Source organism: Drosophila bipectinata, chromosome 3R (assembly GCF_030179905.1).
Source record: "Drosophila bipectinata strain 14024-0381.07 chromosome 3R, DbipHiC1v2, whole genome shotgun sequence".
Classification (NCBI taxonomy): domain Eukaryota; kingdom Metazoa; phylum Arthropoda; class Insecta; order Diptera; family Drosophilidae; genus Drosophila; species Drosophila bipectinata.
The window spans coordinates 213,832-229,035 of NC_091739.1; the positions used below are offsets into that span (position 1 = coordinate 213,832).

Sequence of the window (15,204 nt, forward strand, 5' to 3'; positions counted from 1 at the left end):
TTATTGGACTTCTTCAGGTTTCGGAGTAGGATTGGTGGATATTGGCAATGGACATAACTTGGACAGGGATCTCTTATAAGTTCCAGAAACGGTTTTCAGTGAGGCGACGCGAACTAGTCCATCTTCTCCAGGATGTAAATCGATAATTCGAGCCATCTTCCATTCGTTTGGAGGGAGCCGGTCATCCTTGATTACAACTAGATCGTCAATTTGCAGATTCGTTCGTTCTTGGCGCCATTTCGGACGTGCTTGTAGATGTGAAAGCCAATCGGCGCTCCATCGATGCCAAAATTGTCTCAGGAGTCGTTGACCGTCGACGAAGCGTGCGTTGATGGACTTGTCTGAAAGAGAAGGTTCCGGAGGTGCCAATAAAGGTCCTCCTATAAGGAAATGCCCGGGAGTAAGTGGGGACAAATCGTTTGGATCTGCTGATAAGGGGCAGAGTGGACGTGAGTTTAAACATGATTCGATTTGGGTGAGCACCGTGGATAGTTCTTCATAGGTCATAGCAGTGAGTTTGAAGGAACGATACAGATGAGTTTTGACGGCCTTTACGTTCGCCTCCCACAGTCCCCCAAAATTAGGACTGTGCGGTGGGTTGAAATGCCATTGGATTCCGCGAGCCGTAAGAGTGGGTGCGATGTCCGTGTCGATGGAATTTCGAAACTCCTTTTGCCAAATGCGAAGAGAATTGTCTGCTCCGATGAAATTGGTTCCTCCATCGCTGTATAGATGCTTGCACAAACCTCTACGTCCAATAAAGCGTTGAAGAGCCCAAAGGAAGTGTTGAGTAGATAGCCCTGTGACCGCTTCTAGATGTATCGCCTTGGTTGCTAAACATATAAACACTGCGATATATGCCTTGTATGTGTGATGCCCACGGAATCTGGATGCTTTCAAGTAAAAGGCGCCCGTGTAGTCGACGCCAGTGGCTTCAAAGGCTCGACCAGGTGGGTTGACTCGATGTAGTGGCAGATCACCCATTAACTGTGAGGCAGGCTTTGGGCGATGTTTGAAGCATTGGACACATTGTCGTAGAATTCTTTTTACTGCTTGTTTCCCATTGACTATCCAGAATGTGTGCCGAATAGTTGCTAAGGTGAGCTCGGTGCCTCCATGAAGAGTGTTCAGGTGCGCATTTTTGATTACGAGGTCAGTAAAATGATGCACTTTGGGGATAATGATCGGATTTTTCTGTGCTTGAGACAGTTGTTGAGCGTTCTTCAGTCGGCCTTTGAGTCGCAGAATTCCAAAGTCGTCTAAAAACGGGCAAAGAGCGCTGAGGGCACTGTGCCTGGATAGAGATTTTCGTGCCAGGACTCGGCTGATCTCTTGAGAAAAGGCTTCTTTCTGAACCATCCTTACGATTTTATGTAGAGCTTCTCGTAATTCTGGTACTCGAATCGCGCCCACATGACGAAGTTCTTGTGGGTGGCGTAAGTTATGCAGATACCTTTGGATGTAAGCCATAACAAATAACAATTTGTTATATGATGAGTAAGAGGTTAGGATTGAGTCGCCCAGTGAACAAACATGTGCTGTGATGTTGGTTGGTTGTCTTCTTTCTTCGTGATGTTGGTCAGGGGGAGGGGAGCACGTGTTCTTCGGCCACCGATTTTCATCCTGCCGTAGCCAATCGGGACCGAACCACCAGATGTCATGCCTGGCTAGTTGGTGAGGAGTAAGACCCCTTGAAGCGCAATCGGCTGGGTTTTCTCCAGAAGGTACGTGCTGCCATTGGGTTGTAGTACTTAGTTCCAAAATCTTGCCAATTCGGTTGGAGACGAAAGTCTTCCAACGGGTCGGATTTCCTTTAATCCAATATAGAACGATTGATGCATCAGTCCAGAAATTAACTGACATGGGAATTCCGGTGGATGAAAACTGCGTCAGTACCCATTTAGCCAGTTGTGCAGCCAACACTGCACCAGAGAGTTCGATTCGAGGTATAGTTAGCGGCTTCGTGGGCGTGACTCGACTCCGTGCTGTCAATAGGGCCGTGCTCACTCTCCCGGATGGATATTGTATTCGGAGATAAACACAGGCTGCGTAAGCTTGCGAGGAGCCGTCACAAAAGACGTGTAGTTGGTGTGACTGTGGCTCACCGTTCTGGTGGCCAAGCCACCGAGGTATTTTCAACTGTTCAATGTTTGGTAAATGATGTCGGAATTCTTCACATCGGGCTTGAAGTATTGGGGGCAACGGGCCGTCCCAATCGAGAGCGGTTTGGGTTTTGTCGGAGGTCTCGGGTCGCCACTGCCAGATGTCCTTTAGAATACTCTTGGCAGCAGTAGTGACAGGGACTATAAACCCTAATGGATCATAGAGGCGAGCGACTACTGAAAGAAAGGAACGTTTAGTAAAGGAGGCAGGAAGGTCAAATCGAACCTTGAAGCTATATAAATCCTCGTGTGGGCTCCAATAAAGTCCCAGAGTTTTAATAGTCTCCTGGAAATTTACTTCTACATGTCTCTTTTGAGCCATGTGCTGGTCAGGAATTCCGGATAAGATCTGTGGATGATTTGATGCCCATTTCCTGAGTTCCATTCCAGCCGATTTTAGTGTAGCAATAAGTTGATTTCGTATTTCCAATGCTCCATGAACAGTATTGTGACCAGTTTGGACGTCGTCGACATATACTTCATTTAATAAGACTGGAGTTGCTAAGGGGTAGCGATGTTGTTCGTCGTGAGCGAGTTGACGGATTACGCGTATGGCTGTATACGGTGCTGATGCAGTCCCAAAGGTGACAGTATTTAGGCTGTACTCGGCTATTTCGTTTTGATCATTCCTCCATAAGATGCGTTGAAATTGAGCATCCTCCTGGTGCATGTCGATACAGCGATACATTCGTTGGATATCTGCTGCAAACACGTAACGATGTAGCCTCCATTTCATGATGACTCCTCCTAAATCGTTTTGTAGCGGTGGGCCGATGCACAATATGTCGTTAAGGGATTTTCCGTTCGAAGTGGTACATGATGCATCGTACACCACCCGAACTTTGGTCGTTGTACTGTCCTCCTTTATCACGGCGTGGTGTGGGAGAGTACATGATGAGAAATACTGTTGACCTCTTGGAGTGATCATTTGATGTCGAGTTTCTGCGGTAGTGACTTTGGAGAGTTGCTTCAGATCAAAATATTCCTTAATGGTGGAGTGATATTGTTGTTTAAGTGTGTCGTTTCTGTTTAGCCGACGTTCTAAGAGATGGAATCGATTGAGTGCGATTTGGTGAGACTTTCCGATGACTTGTTCTTTATCAAATTCAGTTTTTAACGGAAGCCGGACCAGGTATTTTCCATTGGGTTGTCGGGTGCAGGTACGCTGGAAGTGATCCTCACACCATTGTTCTTCTGCCGTTAAGGCCCTCTCAGAGCTGATTTGATCGAGATCGAAGAAACCCTTTACCAGTGCATCCAGATTAGTCTGATGGCAACGAATGGTTACCACATTTGCCCTTGTTTCATTGCTATGGCCAAACACGATCCAACCCAATTGAGTGAGTTGAGCAATAGGTTGATTTGAAGCTCCTTTCCGTAAATCTGGCAGCAACAAATATGGTATTAGATCTACTCCAAATAACGCGTCGATGCGGCCTGGCCTGGTAAAGGTGGGATCGGCCAAGTGTAATCCCTGAAGATGCTGACAAGTGTCCACGTTGACATTGCTTCTTGGTAAATGAGAGGTTATCGAGTTGAGGACATACGCTGGTCGCACCAGATGGTGAAATTGAGGGTCCGTACATGAGCTTATGGAGAACTCTGTACTAAATCTACAGATGTTCTTTGAGTTATCACCGACCCCGGTGATCTGTGCTGTGACTCGGTGACGTGAAAGTCCCAGCAACTGAGCGGCACGTTCTGTGATTAACGTGCCCTCAGAGCCATGATCGATCAAGGCTCGAATAACGGCAGTTTGTCCGGTGCTGTTATTATGTAGTTGTACTAGAGCTGTGGCCAGCAAAATAGATCGAGTTGACTGCGCGGCAGTGGCCATCAGCACTGTAGTGGAATCGGAAGGATGAGCAAGATCGGAGCTCTCGCTTGCTGCGTTCTGACTGATCGGGGATGGGCTGGTATTCGTCGTGGGGAAGTGAAGCAGGGTATGGTGACGATGTCCACATTGTAAACAATTCTTGTTACTGCCACACTGCGACAAGGGATGATGGATGCTGAGGCAATTTAGACATGCCTTTGTATGGTCAATGATTCGTTTGCGGGCAAAGCAATCCTTGGACAAAAAATCAGGACACCGCCGCAAAATGTGTTGCCCCTTACAGTGTACGCAAGAGATGGAACCGCTGGTTCCAGTCGTGGTGTGGAACGTGCTGCCCTTGTAGAAGCCGGAACCCTTTTGCTTGGGATTTTGGCGTTGATAATTTGCGGATTTGTTGATCGTAGAGTTGTGCGTGGGCTGTGAACATTTCCGGTTCTCAATGATGTTCATGCTGACGAGGCGATTGTTGAGGAAGGTTTCCAAGTCGAGGAAACTCGGAATGTCGCTGGAGTTTCCCAAGCAATGCTCCCAGGCTTGTACAGTTGTCGTTGGTAATCTAGCGATCAAATGATGGACTATCCATTGCGTGCTAGAATGGATATTCGTTTTGAGACGATTGAACTCGTTGATGCATACGTTGGTTACGTTCAGCATATGTTTGATCTCTGATGAGCTTTCCCTTGAGATAAAGGGTAAGTCGTAGAGGGCGTTCATGTGGTGCATGAATTGTAAACGGGGGTTATCATAGCGTTTGATGATGAGATCCCATGCGATTGTGTAGGCGCCATCCGTTAGTTCCATTTGGTGTACATCTTGGTCCTGCTCTTTAGGCAGTGCTTGCTTGAGGAAATGGAATCGCTGAATATTTGACAACGCCTGGTTCTGGTGAATGAGTTGCATAAACAGATCATGGAAAGCTGGCCAATCTGTATACTTTCCGGAAAAGTTAGGTACTGGCAACTTTGGAAGTTGGACTGCCGCACCAGGGCCGAGCATTTTAGGAACAGGCGTCGCTTGTTGCTCGGCGCACGCTGGTAGCTGACTGGGGAAAAGTGTTTCGGACTCCGTAGATATTAAACAGAACGCTGTGATAAATTCCTCTTCGAACTGGTCCGCTAAATTATCCACGAAGTAAGGGTGTGTGGGGTAGCCAGCGCTTACAAACTCTTGATGATTCTTGTTGAATTGCTGGCTTATTAAGTTGAGTTTGGAAAGGCGCAGTTGGAAATAGGGCTTAGTTTTCCGAGACGTGCTGTCCTTCTTGAAGTTAACTTGGAGTTGGTTGAGCTGATTGTGAAGATCTTTCTGGAGCGCAAACAAGCTGTCGGCGTTGCCACCCTTTGCCATTGTTTCAGACTCTGCACTGGAAGTGCTCGCTGGCTTGGGCTTGCTCATTTTGCGTATGCACTCACACTTACGTACGTATCTTCCAAAGTGAGAGAGCGACAATGGGCAAGCGTTTGCGCGACACGTGCGATGCAAAGTTTGATTCCGTTATTTTCGCTTTTTCTTTGTCGAAGAGCATACAGTAGTTGAAAAGGAGAATAATGGTTCCGTGATGAGATTAGGTTTCCATTATCGATTTTGATGGAAATGTTGGAGATGATTATGGATTGTGGAGTCGTGTGTGGATTGTTCCCCTCATGGGCCACCAAAAATGTTGTGACAAATGCCGTTCATGGGCGTAATGTCATAGTTGAGCACAGTTCTGCTCGGGGGTTTTAAATCCAAACGACTAGACACAATTATGCATTGAACTTCATTTTATTTACTTGCTTAATTTATGTTGATTAGTTTTACAATTATTTAAATGGGTCGGCCTTTATCACGCGTGGTTCCCTCTGACCTTCACTACTCCGATCGCCTTGCTTGCTCTATGATTCTTCTTATAATAATAATTTTACTAGGGGAGAGACCAGACAAGGAAAAGCTTTGCAAAGATTACAGAAATCTGGGTGGATTCTAAGCTCGCTGAAGATGGAGCGATAAATCGAAAAGATAAATAACGCCCGTACACCATCAGCTCTGTCAAGGTAGGAAGTGGCCAATCCGAAACCTTTATTACCAAGTGTGGCCTCAGACAAGGTGACTCGCTGTCTTGTATACTCTTCAATATTTTAATGGAGAGAATTATAAGAAAGGCTGGTGTACATCGGTCGGGCACGATATTAACCAACAGATGTGTCCAGCTCCTTGGTTACGCTGATGATATTGATATCATTGGCCGCACCAAGCGTGATGTCACAGGAGCCTTCGGGGCTATTGAAAAGGAATCAGCAAAAGTAGGACTAGCAGTGAATATGAAGACAACAAAGTTTATGGTGTGCTCTAGCAGAGAATCGCGGCGTCTTGATTCTCAGCTGACTGCAGAAAACTATAGCTTTGGGTCCTTCAAGGAGTTTATCTACCTAGGCACTGCTATAACAAGCACAAATGATGTCAGTCTGGAGATTAAGCGGAGAATAACACTTGCCAACAGGTGTTACTTTGGGCTCAGTAGGCAGTTTAATAGTAGAGCTCTCTCTCGACGCACAAAAATCACACTCTACAAGACGCTCATTCTTCCAGTACTCCTATATGGTGCGGAGTGCTGGACAGTGACGCAGTCAGATGCAGCTGCTCTTGAAATGTTCGAGAGGAAAATTCTTCGTTAAATCTTTGGCCCAATCTGCGTGGACGATGTTTATCGCATCAGATACAACCACGAGCTGTATGAGCTGTACGGTGATGTTGACGTAGCCAGTCGAGTGAAATCTCAAAGACTTCGCTGGCTGGGCCACGTTGCCCGTATGGATGAAGACGCTCCGGCTCGTAAGGTGTTTGATGCGGTGATTGTTGGGACACGAAGGAGAGGACGACCCCGAACGCGTTGGCAAGACCAGGTGACTGAAACCCTGTCCACACTTGGTGTTACCAACTGGCGAAGGCGCGCTCAGGACAGAGTCGCGTGGAGGCAAATTGCGCTTCAGGCCGAGACCCGATAAAAGGGTTGTCATGGCCATATAATAATAATAATAATGAAGTTATTTTTATAATAAAAATTTCTAATTAATACATCTTTTTTTTTATTTTTTTGTTGTTTTATGTTGTTAGAATCATAGAAAATGAAATTATTAAAAGAATATGTGTTGTGAGGAGATTTAGTCCCCCACACGCTAAGACAGATAGCCGGGGGCAAAGGGGGGGCGTAACGGGTAAAACGTAACGGATAAACGTAACGGGGCAACGTTGGGAAAGTAGTCCAGTGGGGGAATCAGCCCGATGCGCAGGCGTGCCTTGGCGGGGTGAGCGGCAAGGAGCAGAGGCGGGGGGGGAGGGGGGGGGGGGTGGCGACGAAGAGTGCAACGGGCCCTGGAAGCCCACCGGTGCACCACGTACCAGCAGCAGAGATCCGTGGCCGGGGGAGACGAGGGGCCACGGACAGCGACCCGCCAACGGGAAATTGGCGTGATTCTGGAAGCAGGATTAACGGCAGGAGCAGAATCCAGGAGGATTAACGGGCGCTCCAGTCAGTATAAAAGGAGGTCCATTGGAGCGGCTCGGGACGAGTCTTTTTAGGAAGCTTGTAGCGTTCAGTTGGAGGACCGCCATTCAAGTGTTAGAGCGTTTCTAAAAAGGATTCGGGTTTTGTTTGAGTTGAAGGACCGCCTTTGGAGAGTCAGACAGCCAAGCGCAAGGAGAGCGATTAAGAAAATAAGGAAAGGATCCATTGCTGGACCTTCCTCCGGAAACCCAGGGTCGTGTAGTCGAGTTGGTTCATTCCCGAACACGGCAGGTAGCCTTGCAAGGAAGTGAGGAAAGGATAAGTCTGGCGTATGCCTTACCGACTCCTGAAATCATAACCAACAGGCGTGGTCCTGCGAGACAAGGATAGACCGACTCGAGATCGCGCGCCCGGTGTACACGAGACGTAAAGGACGAGACACAAGACAGAACCAGGGTGGGGAGACCGAGTTGAGCCACTCCCGAACACGGCAGGTAGCCTTGCAAGGAAGTAAGGAAAGGATAAGTCTGGCGTATGCCTTACCGACTCCTGAAATCATAACCAACAGGCGTGGTCCTGCGAAACAAGGAGGCCTACTTGGAATCACACGCCCGGTAACCACGAGACGTACAGAACTAGGGAGACAAGGATCCGTTGCTGGACGGTTTCCTCTACAAGCCCGAGGCGTCAGAGTCGAGTTGAGCCATTCCCAAACACGGCAGGTAGCCTTGCAAGGAAGTGAAGAAAGGATAAGTCTGGCGTACGCCTTACCGACTCCTAGAATCGCAACCAACAGGCGTGGTCCTGCGAAACAAGGATCGGCCGACTTGAGAACTCGCGTCCAAGTCACAGACCAAGTGAGAACACCCTGGTCACCAGCCCCGCCACTACAAGCTCGAATCCGCCGGCGCGTATGCACGGTGTCCCGGTGTAGCGGGAGCGCGACATACGATCAGGCACACGGCGGCTTCCAAACCTGGCACCGGAGCGAATGCACGGTGTCCCGATGTAGCGGAGACGTCACACGGCAACTTCCAAACCTGGCGCCGGAGCGTATGCACGGTGTCCCGGTGTAGCGAAAGCGGCAGTCAGCAAACAAACTCCCAAACCTGGCACCGGAGCGTATGCACGGTGTCCCGGTGTAGCGCAGGCGACCGACCGCAGCCAACCGTCAGATCAGTCGTAGTCGACCCAAGGGGGTGTTTTCTCAAGGCCAAAGGGCAGAGAGTAGCGGAATCGCAGAGTACCATCGGCGACGGAGTAACGGCGGCGACGGAGTAGCGGTGGCGTACCCTGGACAACCCGCATAGGGCGCCGACGACGGAGCCAGCAGGAACGGAAGGAGCAACGAGTAAAAGAGAAAGGAAGCCTTTTGTAGTGTAAAGAGGTCTCAAAATAAAGAGTGTGGAAACTTCAAGCTATTTGTATTACTTTCTAGGCTTGGGCAATCACGTCAAATCTATAAATTCGGTGGAACGGATCCGCGAAACTCTGTGAGCTAGCCGCGGCAAATTGTGGCGAGCGGAAGCAGAAGAGACAGTTCGTTACAGTGTATTTATTTATCTATGTATGTGTGTCTTTGTATGGCTATACTAAGTGCAATTTATGAAATAAAGATTTTTAATCTATCCTTATGAACTGTTTGTTTCTTATGTTTATTATTTGTTATTTCTATGTTATCTCTATCTCCTATTTCCGTTACTATATACGGACCTGTATATTTAGGATCTAACTTATGACCTGTCTCGTTTTTTAATAAAACTTTGTCACCTACTGATATATCTATATGCCTTACTTTATGATCGTATAGTAGTTTATTTCTATTCTTATTTGCTTCTTACATAACTCTAGCTCTTTTATAGGCTACTTCTAATCTATACTTACTCTCCTTAGCGTAGTCATCTATATTATATAGTGCTTCTACACTATCTATGCTATTAAAATGCTTTTGCAAATTACTTGTTTTACCGAATACTAGCTCATATGGACAATAAGTATGTGCCATAGAGGGGGTCGTGTTGAAACAGAAGACAAAATATTGAAGCCATACGTCCCAATCAGTTTTATCAACCGATATGTAAGATCGTATGTATTCATTGAAAGTTCTATGACTTCTACTATTGTTCCAACTGTCTGGTGGTGGTGTGCTGTGGATGTAATATTTTCAATATTTAAATATTTGCACAAATCGTCTATAATTGAATTCTATATTCTGTTCCCATGTCCGTAATGAACGTCTTCATTGGACCGTACTTCAGGATAAAAGATTCAAATATTGCTTTAGCGACAGTATTGGCATTTTTATTCGGAACAGGTATGGCAACTAAATACTTACTTAAATCACATATTAAAGTGACTGCCATTTTCTGATTTTGACAGTGGACCGATAGTGTCCACTATCACTCTGTCGAAAGCATTTATTGGTGTGTCTGTAATTGTTGTTTAGTTATTTTGGATTTCTGGCATTTTTGACATTTTCTTACGTACTCAGTTATATCTTTAGACATGCTTTTCCAGTAATAGTGTCTTTTTACTTTGGCCAAAGTTTTTGATATTGTCATATATACTTACATGCATACACACAGAAATCCTATATGTATGTACACATGCTGTATAAGTGAGCTTTTACCTCGCAGAATTTCACAGCTTCGAAAGCCTAGATCATAAGTTAGTCTTAAGCTGATCACGACTCAGAGCGGATGTTTAATTGAAGAATTAATAAAGTTATTAATTATACTATAAACATAAACCCGCGTATTATAATTAAACAACAAATTACAAGTGTCATGAGAGCATTTTTGTACCAACTGAGAAAGTTGGCAATCAACACTAAACTGGCGACGAGGATTTAAAACATAAAACTACAGCTACCAAATATCGACAATTATAAATTCTAAAATTGCGTGTTCCAGTACAATATTTTACATTAACAGAGGGAAAAATATAGTATTGGACATCGCTAAATACAAAGCGCACACGTGGTAAAAGCACCTTACGTAACACGCAGAACAAGATAAGAAGGAAGAACGAAAAACTAAGACGAACGTGGAGAAGGTAAACTACAAGCTTTTCTTACCGCTACGACTGGAAACTGTGAACAAGGCGATCGGTGCGAAGCAGCAATTGACAAACCGTGGTTCTAAACATAAATTAAAACTTTTTCTTGTCTGGGTAATTTACACATAAGTTAAGTTAAGCTAAGTTAAAAATGGATGCTACTAGTATTAACGCCTTTAATTTAACTTTGAACTGCTTGAAAAATGTACAAGACTTTGATGGTACCGACGTTAACCAATTGCCAGACTTTATTTCGCAAATTGAAGCAATTATGCCAACGCTCGCCGGTTTCGACGATGCAACGGGAAAAATCTTATTCGGCTTTGTACGAAATAAATGTGTAGGAATATCAAGACCAGTTATTCACAGGTACGGTAAAATCGAAAATTGGGATAAACTCAAAGAAATTTTGCTAAAAAACTTCGGAGAAAAAGAAAGCAGCGATAACTTAATGGACATGCTTAAAATGTGTAGGGTAGACGGTTCAATAGAACAATATTATGATAAAATTAACGACGTTTCAAATCGCTTGCATAATCGTATACTTACACACAACGACGATACATACAGCACAGGCGAAATAAACAGAATTGCCTTGCGAGTATTTAGAGATAACTTGCCAGAGCCGACTAAGACTATGATTTTCGCTAGAAACCCCGAAACATTAGGTGAGGCCTATAAAATCATCGAGGATGCTAGACATCAGAATTATACGATTTACGGACCTTTCCGGAAAACTAATAAAAATAGTAAACCAAACTATAGGTCAAATTTCAGCGATGATAATAAAAATTCTAATGAGCAACTAATACCCGAGACGGACGATTCTAATAAAGGCCAGCAAACCCACTTCAAACCTGGCAATAATAAACTCAGTACCAACTCAAGGTTCCAGGATAATCAAAAACAGGCAAAAGACACTTCAGCTAGCGCATGCTCAAAAATGTCAACAAATAGCCGAAACAGCCAGTCCTCTGGGCAAAATAAACTGTTTTCGGAACCAATGGAAATTAATCAATCGAGTGGAAATTTTCAATCGGTAGGGTCAGAAGATTACCCTATATAGAAATTAAAACTCACGTTAGGACACTACTTTTCGTTATAGATACTGGAGCAGAGTTCAGCATCATTAACGAAAACGTCTGTAACCCAAAATGGAAAACCAATGTTGATATAAAAATACGAGCTCTAGGAAACGAAATAAAAATAAAAAAATTATGTAGATTCCCATCATTTAAGGAATTTAATATAAAAAATTATTGGTGTGAATTCCTCGAATATAATTTCCATCAAAATTTCGACGGGCTAATAGGAGGGAACCTTCTAAACGATTTAAATGCCATCATAGATTATCCTAACAAGAAGTTAATAATTAATAACGTCACTCTAAAACTTTTTATACAAGACGACATTAATATAACACACAAACTTATAACTCTTAATAACTCAATCCAAAAAATCGATGTCAATCAGGAATCAAAAACCTTGCTAGAAGAGCTTGTACATGAATATGATTGCCTCTTTTATAGGAATTATCAAAATCTGACCTTTACTAACGAAGTCAAACATAGCATTAAAACAAGAAACGATATTCCATGTTACTCAAAAGCTTACAAATATCCTGAGATCCATACTGAGGAGGTTAACAGACAAATAGACGAGATGCTCGAGCAAAAAATAATTAAACACTCTAATAGTCCATATAATAGTCCGTTATGGGTGGTCCAGAAGAAGACAGATGCCTCAAATCTCAAGAAGTGGCGGTTAGTTATAGACTACCGTAAATTAAATAAAGAGACAATCGAGGATCGTTTTCCTATACCCAATATTGACGAGATTTTTGACAAATTAGGTGGATGTAAGTTTTTCACAAGCTTAGATCTCGCTAAAGGGTTTTACCAAATCGAGATGGATCCGGATGACATACATAAGACAGCATTTTCTACATCCAGTGGGCACTACGAATTCTTGCGTATGCCATTCGGATTAAGAAACGCTCCGTCCACATTCCAACGCCTTATGAATAACGTACTTAGGCCATTCATAGGACACATATGTTTGGTATATATGGATGATGTTCTCATTTTTTCTAAGAGCATAGAAGAACATGTTGAACATATCAAGGCCATATTTGATTGTTTATTGAAATCAAACCTAAAACTACAGATTGACAAGTGTCAATTTGCAAAACAAGAAATCGAGTTTTTAGGGCACATAGTGAATCAAGAAGGGCTAAAACCTACTAAAACCAAAATCGAAGCAATTAACAAAATCAAACTACCATCAAATCAAAAAGAGATTAAAAGTTTCTTGGGCATGACAGGGTATTTAAGACGGTACATAAAAGATTATTCAAAAATTGCACAGCCCCTTATAAAATATTTGAAGAAAAATTCGAGAGTAAACTTAGAAGATGAAGACTTCGTAGAGGCATTTGATAAACTTAAATTACTAATCACAAGCGAACCAATTGTAGTATACCCCGACTTTAAAAAACTATTTACTCTCGTCACGGACGCAAGCAACTATGCGTTAGGAGCCGTCTTAATGCAAGATGATAAAGTCATTTACTATGCGAGTCGAATGCTCAAAACTCACGAACTAAACTATAGTACGATCGAGAAAGAGCTCCTAGCCATTTACTGGGCAACCAGATATTTTAAGCATTACCTGTACGGAAGGAAATTTGTGGTAAAAACAGACCATAAACCTTTGGTTTGGCTAAACAATTTAAAAGAGCCAAATCTAAAACTTCAACGTTGGAAAATTCTGTTAAATGAGTTTGATTTCGATATAAGCTTTATCAAAGGAAAAGAAAACGCTCTGGCGGATGGCCTCAGTAGAATCCCAAGCTCCAATAGCGCAAAAGTAAACGAAGACAGCCTCGAGATAGATAGCGAAGATATTTTTTTGGCCGACATAGAAAACAATCTCCGCATCAACGTCTTAAACGTCGTAGATGAAATTCAGGATTTCTCCGAACAGCTAATAAAATTATTCAATAGCGAATTGGACGATATTGAAACCATCCACACTGCAATATCGGACGATCGAAACTTTATCCCAATTACCGAAAAATGTCTAAATATTTTTAGAAATCAAATAATACTTAACATTGGTGAAAATGATTCACGATCCACAAAGATCTTGTACAAAAAGAAAGTTAGACACATTGTTAAAACAAAAGGCGATGCCGAAAAATTGTTAAAAGTCATGCAAGAAATAATACCCGAAAAAGGACTAGTTGTAATTTATTGCGAAGACACAAAATTATATTTAATGTTCCAAGAAAATTATAGACAATATTTCTCCAACAATACAAATTTAAGAGTACTAAAAACATGTATACTATTAAAAGACGTTACAGATAGAGAGAAAATGTTAAAAATTATAGAAAATGAACACTTAAAAAACAACCACAGGGGCATAAATGAAATTTTGTTAGAAATTAAGCAATTATATTATTCCCTAATTTGTTAAAAGAAATTCAAAAGTATATAAATAACTGCAATATATGCAACACAGCTAAATATGATCGCCGCCCAATTAGATATAATTATTGTATAACCGAATCATCTGAAAAACTGAATGATATAATTCATATGGATATATGGTTTCCACAACGAAATATCATGTACCTTACTACAATCGATAAATTAAGTAAATATGCAACAACACATTTTTTAAAAGACCGATCATGGATTTCTCTGCTTAACGCAATTAAACTAAGACTCCAATATCTAGGAAAACCTAAGAAAATTGTTACGGACAATGAATTTAATATACTAACAATTAGGGAATACCTCCAGGACAATGATGTCCAGATCCATTTCACGACCCCATACAAAAAAACTGGAAATTCAGATATTGAACGCCTTCATCTAACTTTAAACGAACACATACGGTTATTCAATGCGGATCCTAACAATAAAGATAGCCTGGAAGACAAAGTTTTAAAGGCTATAATATCATACAACAACACAATCCATAATACAACTAACATTAGGCCAATCGATATTCTAAATAATTTACTCTCTTCTGAAGACATCGAAAAACTATCTAAAAAGATAGCAGACAATAAAATAAAGCTTATGTCAAAACAACCTATAGAATCTAATGATAATTTTAAGAACGATTTTGTCAAAAATAATAAAGTAGGTAAATCACAACCAAAATATAAACGTATTGAAGGTTATGAGCAACAGGGTAATTATCTCGTATCTGTCGACAACCCGAATCATAAAATTTATAAGGATCAAGTTAAACGAATATATAACCACCAAGACGTTAATATGTAAGCTCGATAAAAATATTGTAAGATACAATTAATTTTCAACAAAGATATTGTCGAAACTTGCGCGCGGGGTGTCATATATACTTACATGCATACACACAGAAATCCTATATGTATGTACACATGCTGTATAAGTGAGCTTTTACCTCGCAGAATTTCACAGCTTCGAAAGCCTAGATCATAAGTTAGTCTTAAGCTGATCACGACTCAGAGCGGATGTTTAATTGAAGAATTAATAAAGTTATTAATTATACTATAAACATAAACCCGCGTATTATAATTAAACAACAAATTACAAGTGTCATGAGAGCATTTTTGTACCAACTGAGAAAGTTGGCAATCAACACTAAACTATATGCCAGTATGACCT

At 42.4% G+C, this 15,204-nt stretch overlaps 2 protein-coding genes across 2 annotated transcripts; both read right to left on the bottom strand.

The window, feature by feature from the left end:
• On the bottom strand, nt 1–1,359 carry LOC138926695 (uncharacterized). The gene has a single exon (XM_070281702.1). It carries the CDS (start codon nt 1,357–1,359, stop codon nt 1–3), a length of 1,359 nt encoding a protein of 452 aa, XP_070137803.1.
• Nucleotides 1,360–1,361: 2 nt separating this feature from the next.
• LOC138926697 (uncharacterized) lies at nt 1,362–5,394 on the bottom strand. The gene is made up of 2 exons (XM_070281703.1): nt 1,530–5,394; nt 1,362–1,453 (listed from the first exon to the last, which is right to left on the bottom strand). Exons 1-2 carry the CDS (start codon nt 5,392–5,394, stop codon nt 1,362–1,364), a joined length of 3,957 nt encoding a protein of 1,318 aa, XP_070137804.1.
• Nucleotides 5,395–15,204: the final 9,810 nt, after the last annotated feature.

Excerpts from the sequence above, each read along its gene's own strand:
- LOC138926695 (XM_070281702.1), bottom strand. The coding sequence starts at position 1,359 with ATGGTTCAGAAAGAAGCCTTTTCTCAAGAGATCAGCCGAGTCCTGGCA.
- LOC138926697 (XM_070281703.1), bottom strand. The coding sequence starts at position 5,394 with ATGAGCAAGCCCAAGCCAGCGAGCACTTCCAGTGCAGAGTCTGAAACA. Across the intron at positions 1,454-1,529 it reads CAACATCACAGCACATGTTT|GTATCTGCATAACTTACGCC; the intron begins GTTCACTGGGCG and ends TTACATCCAAAG.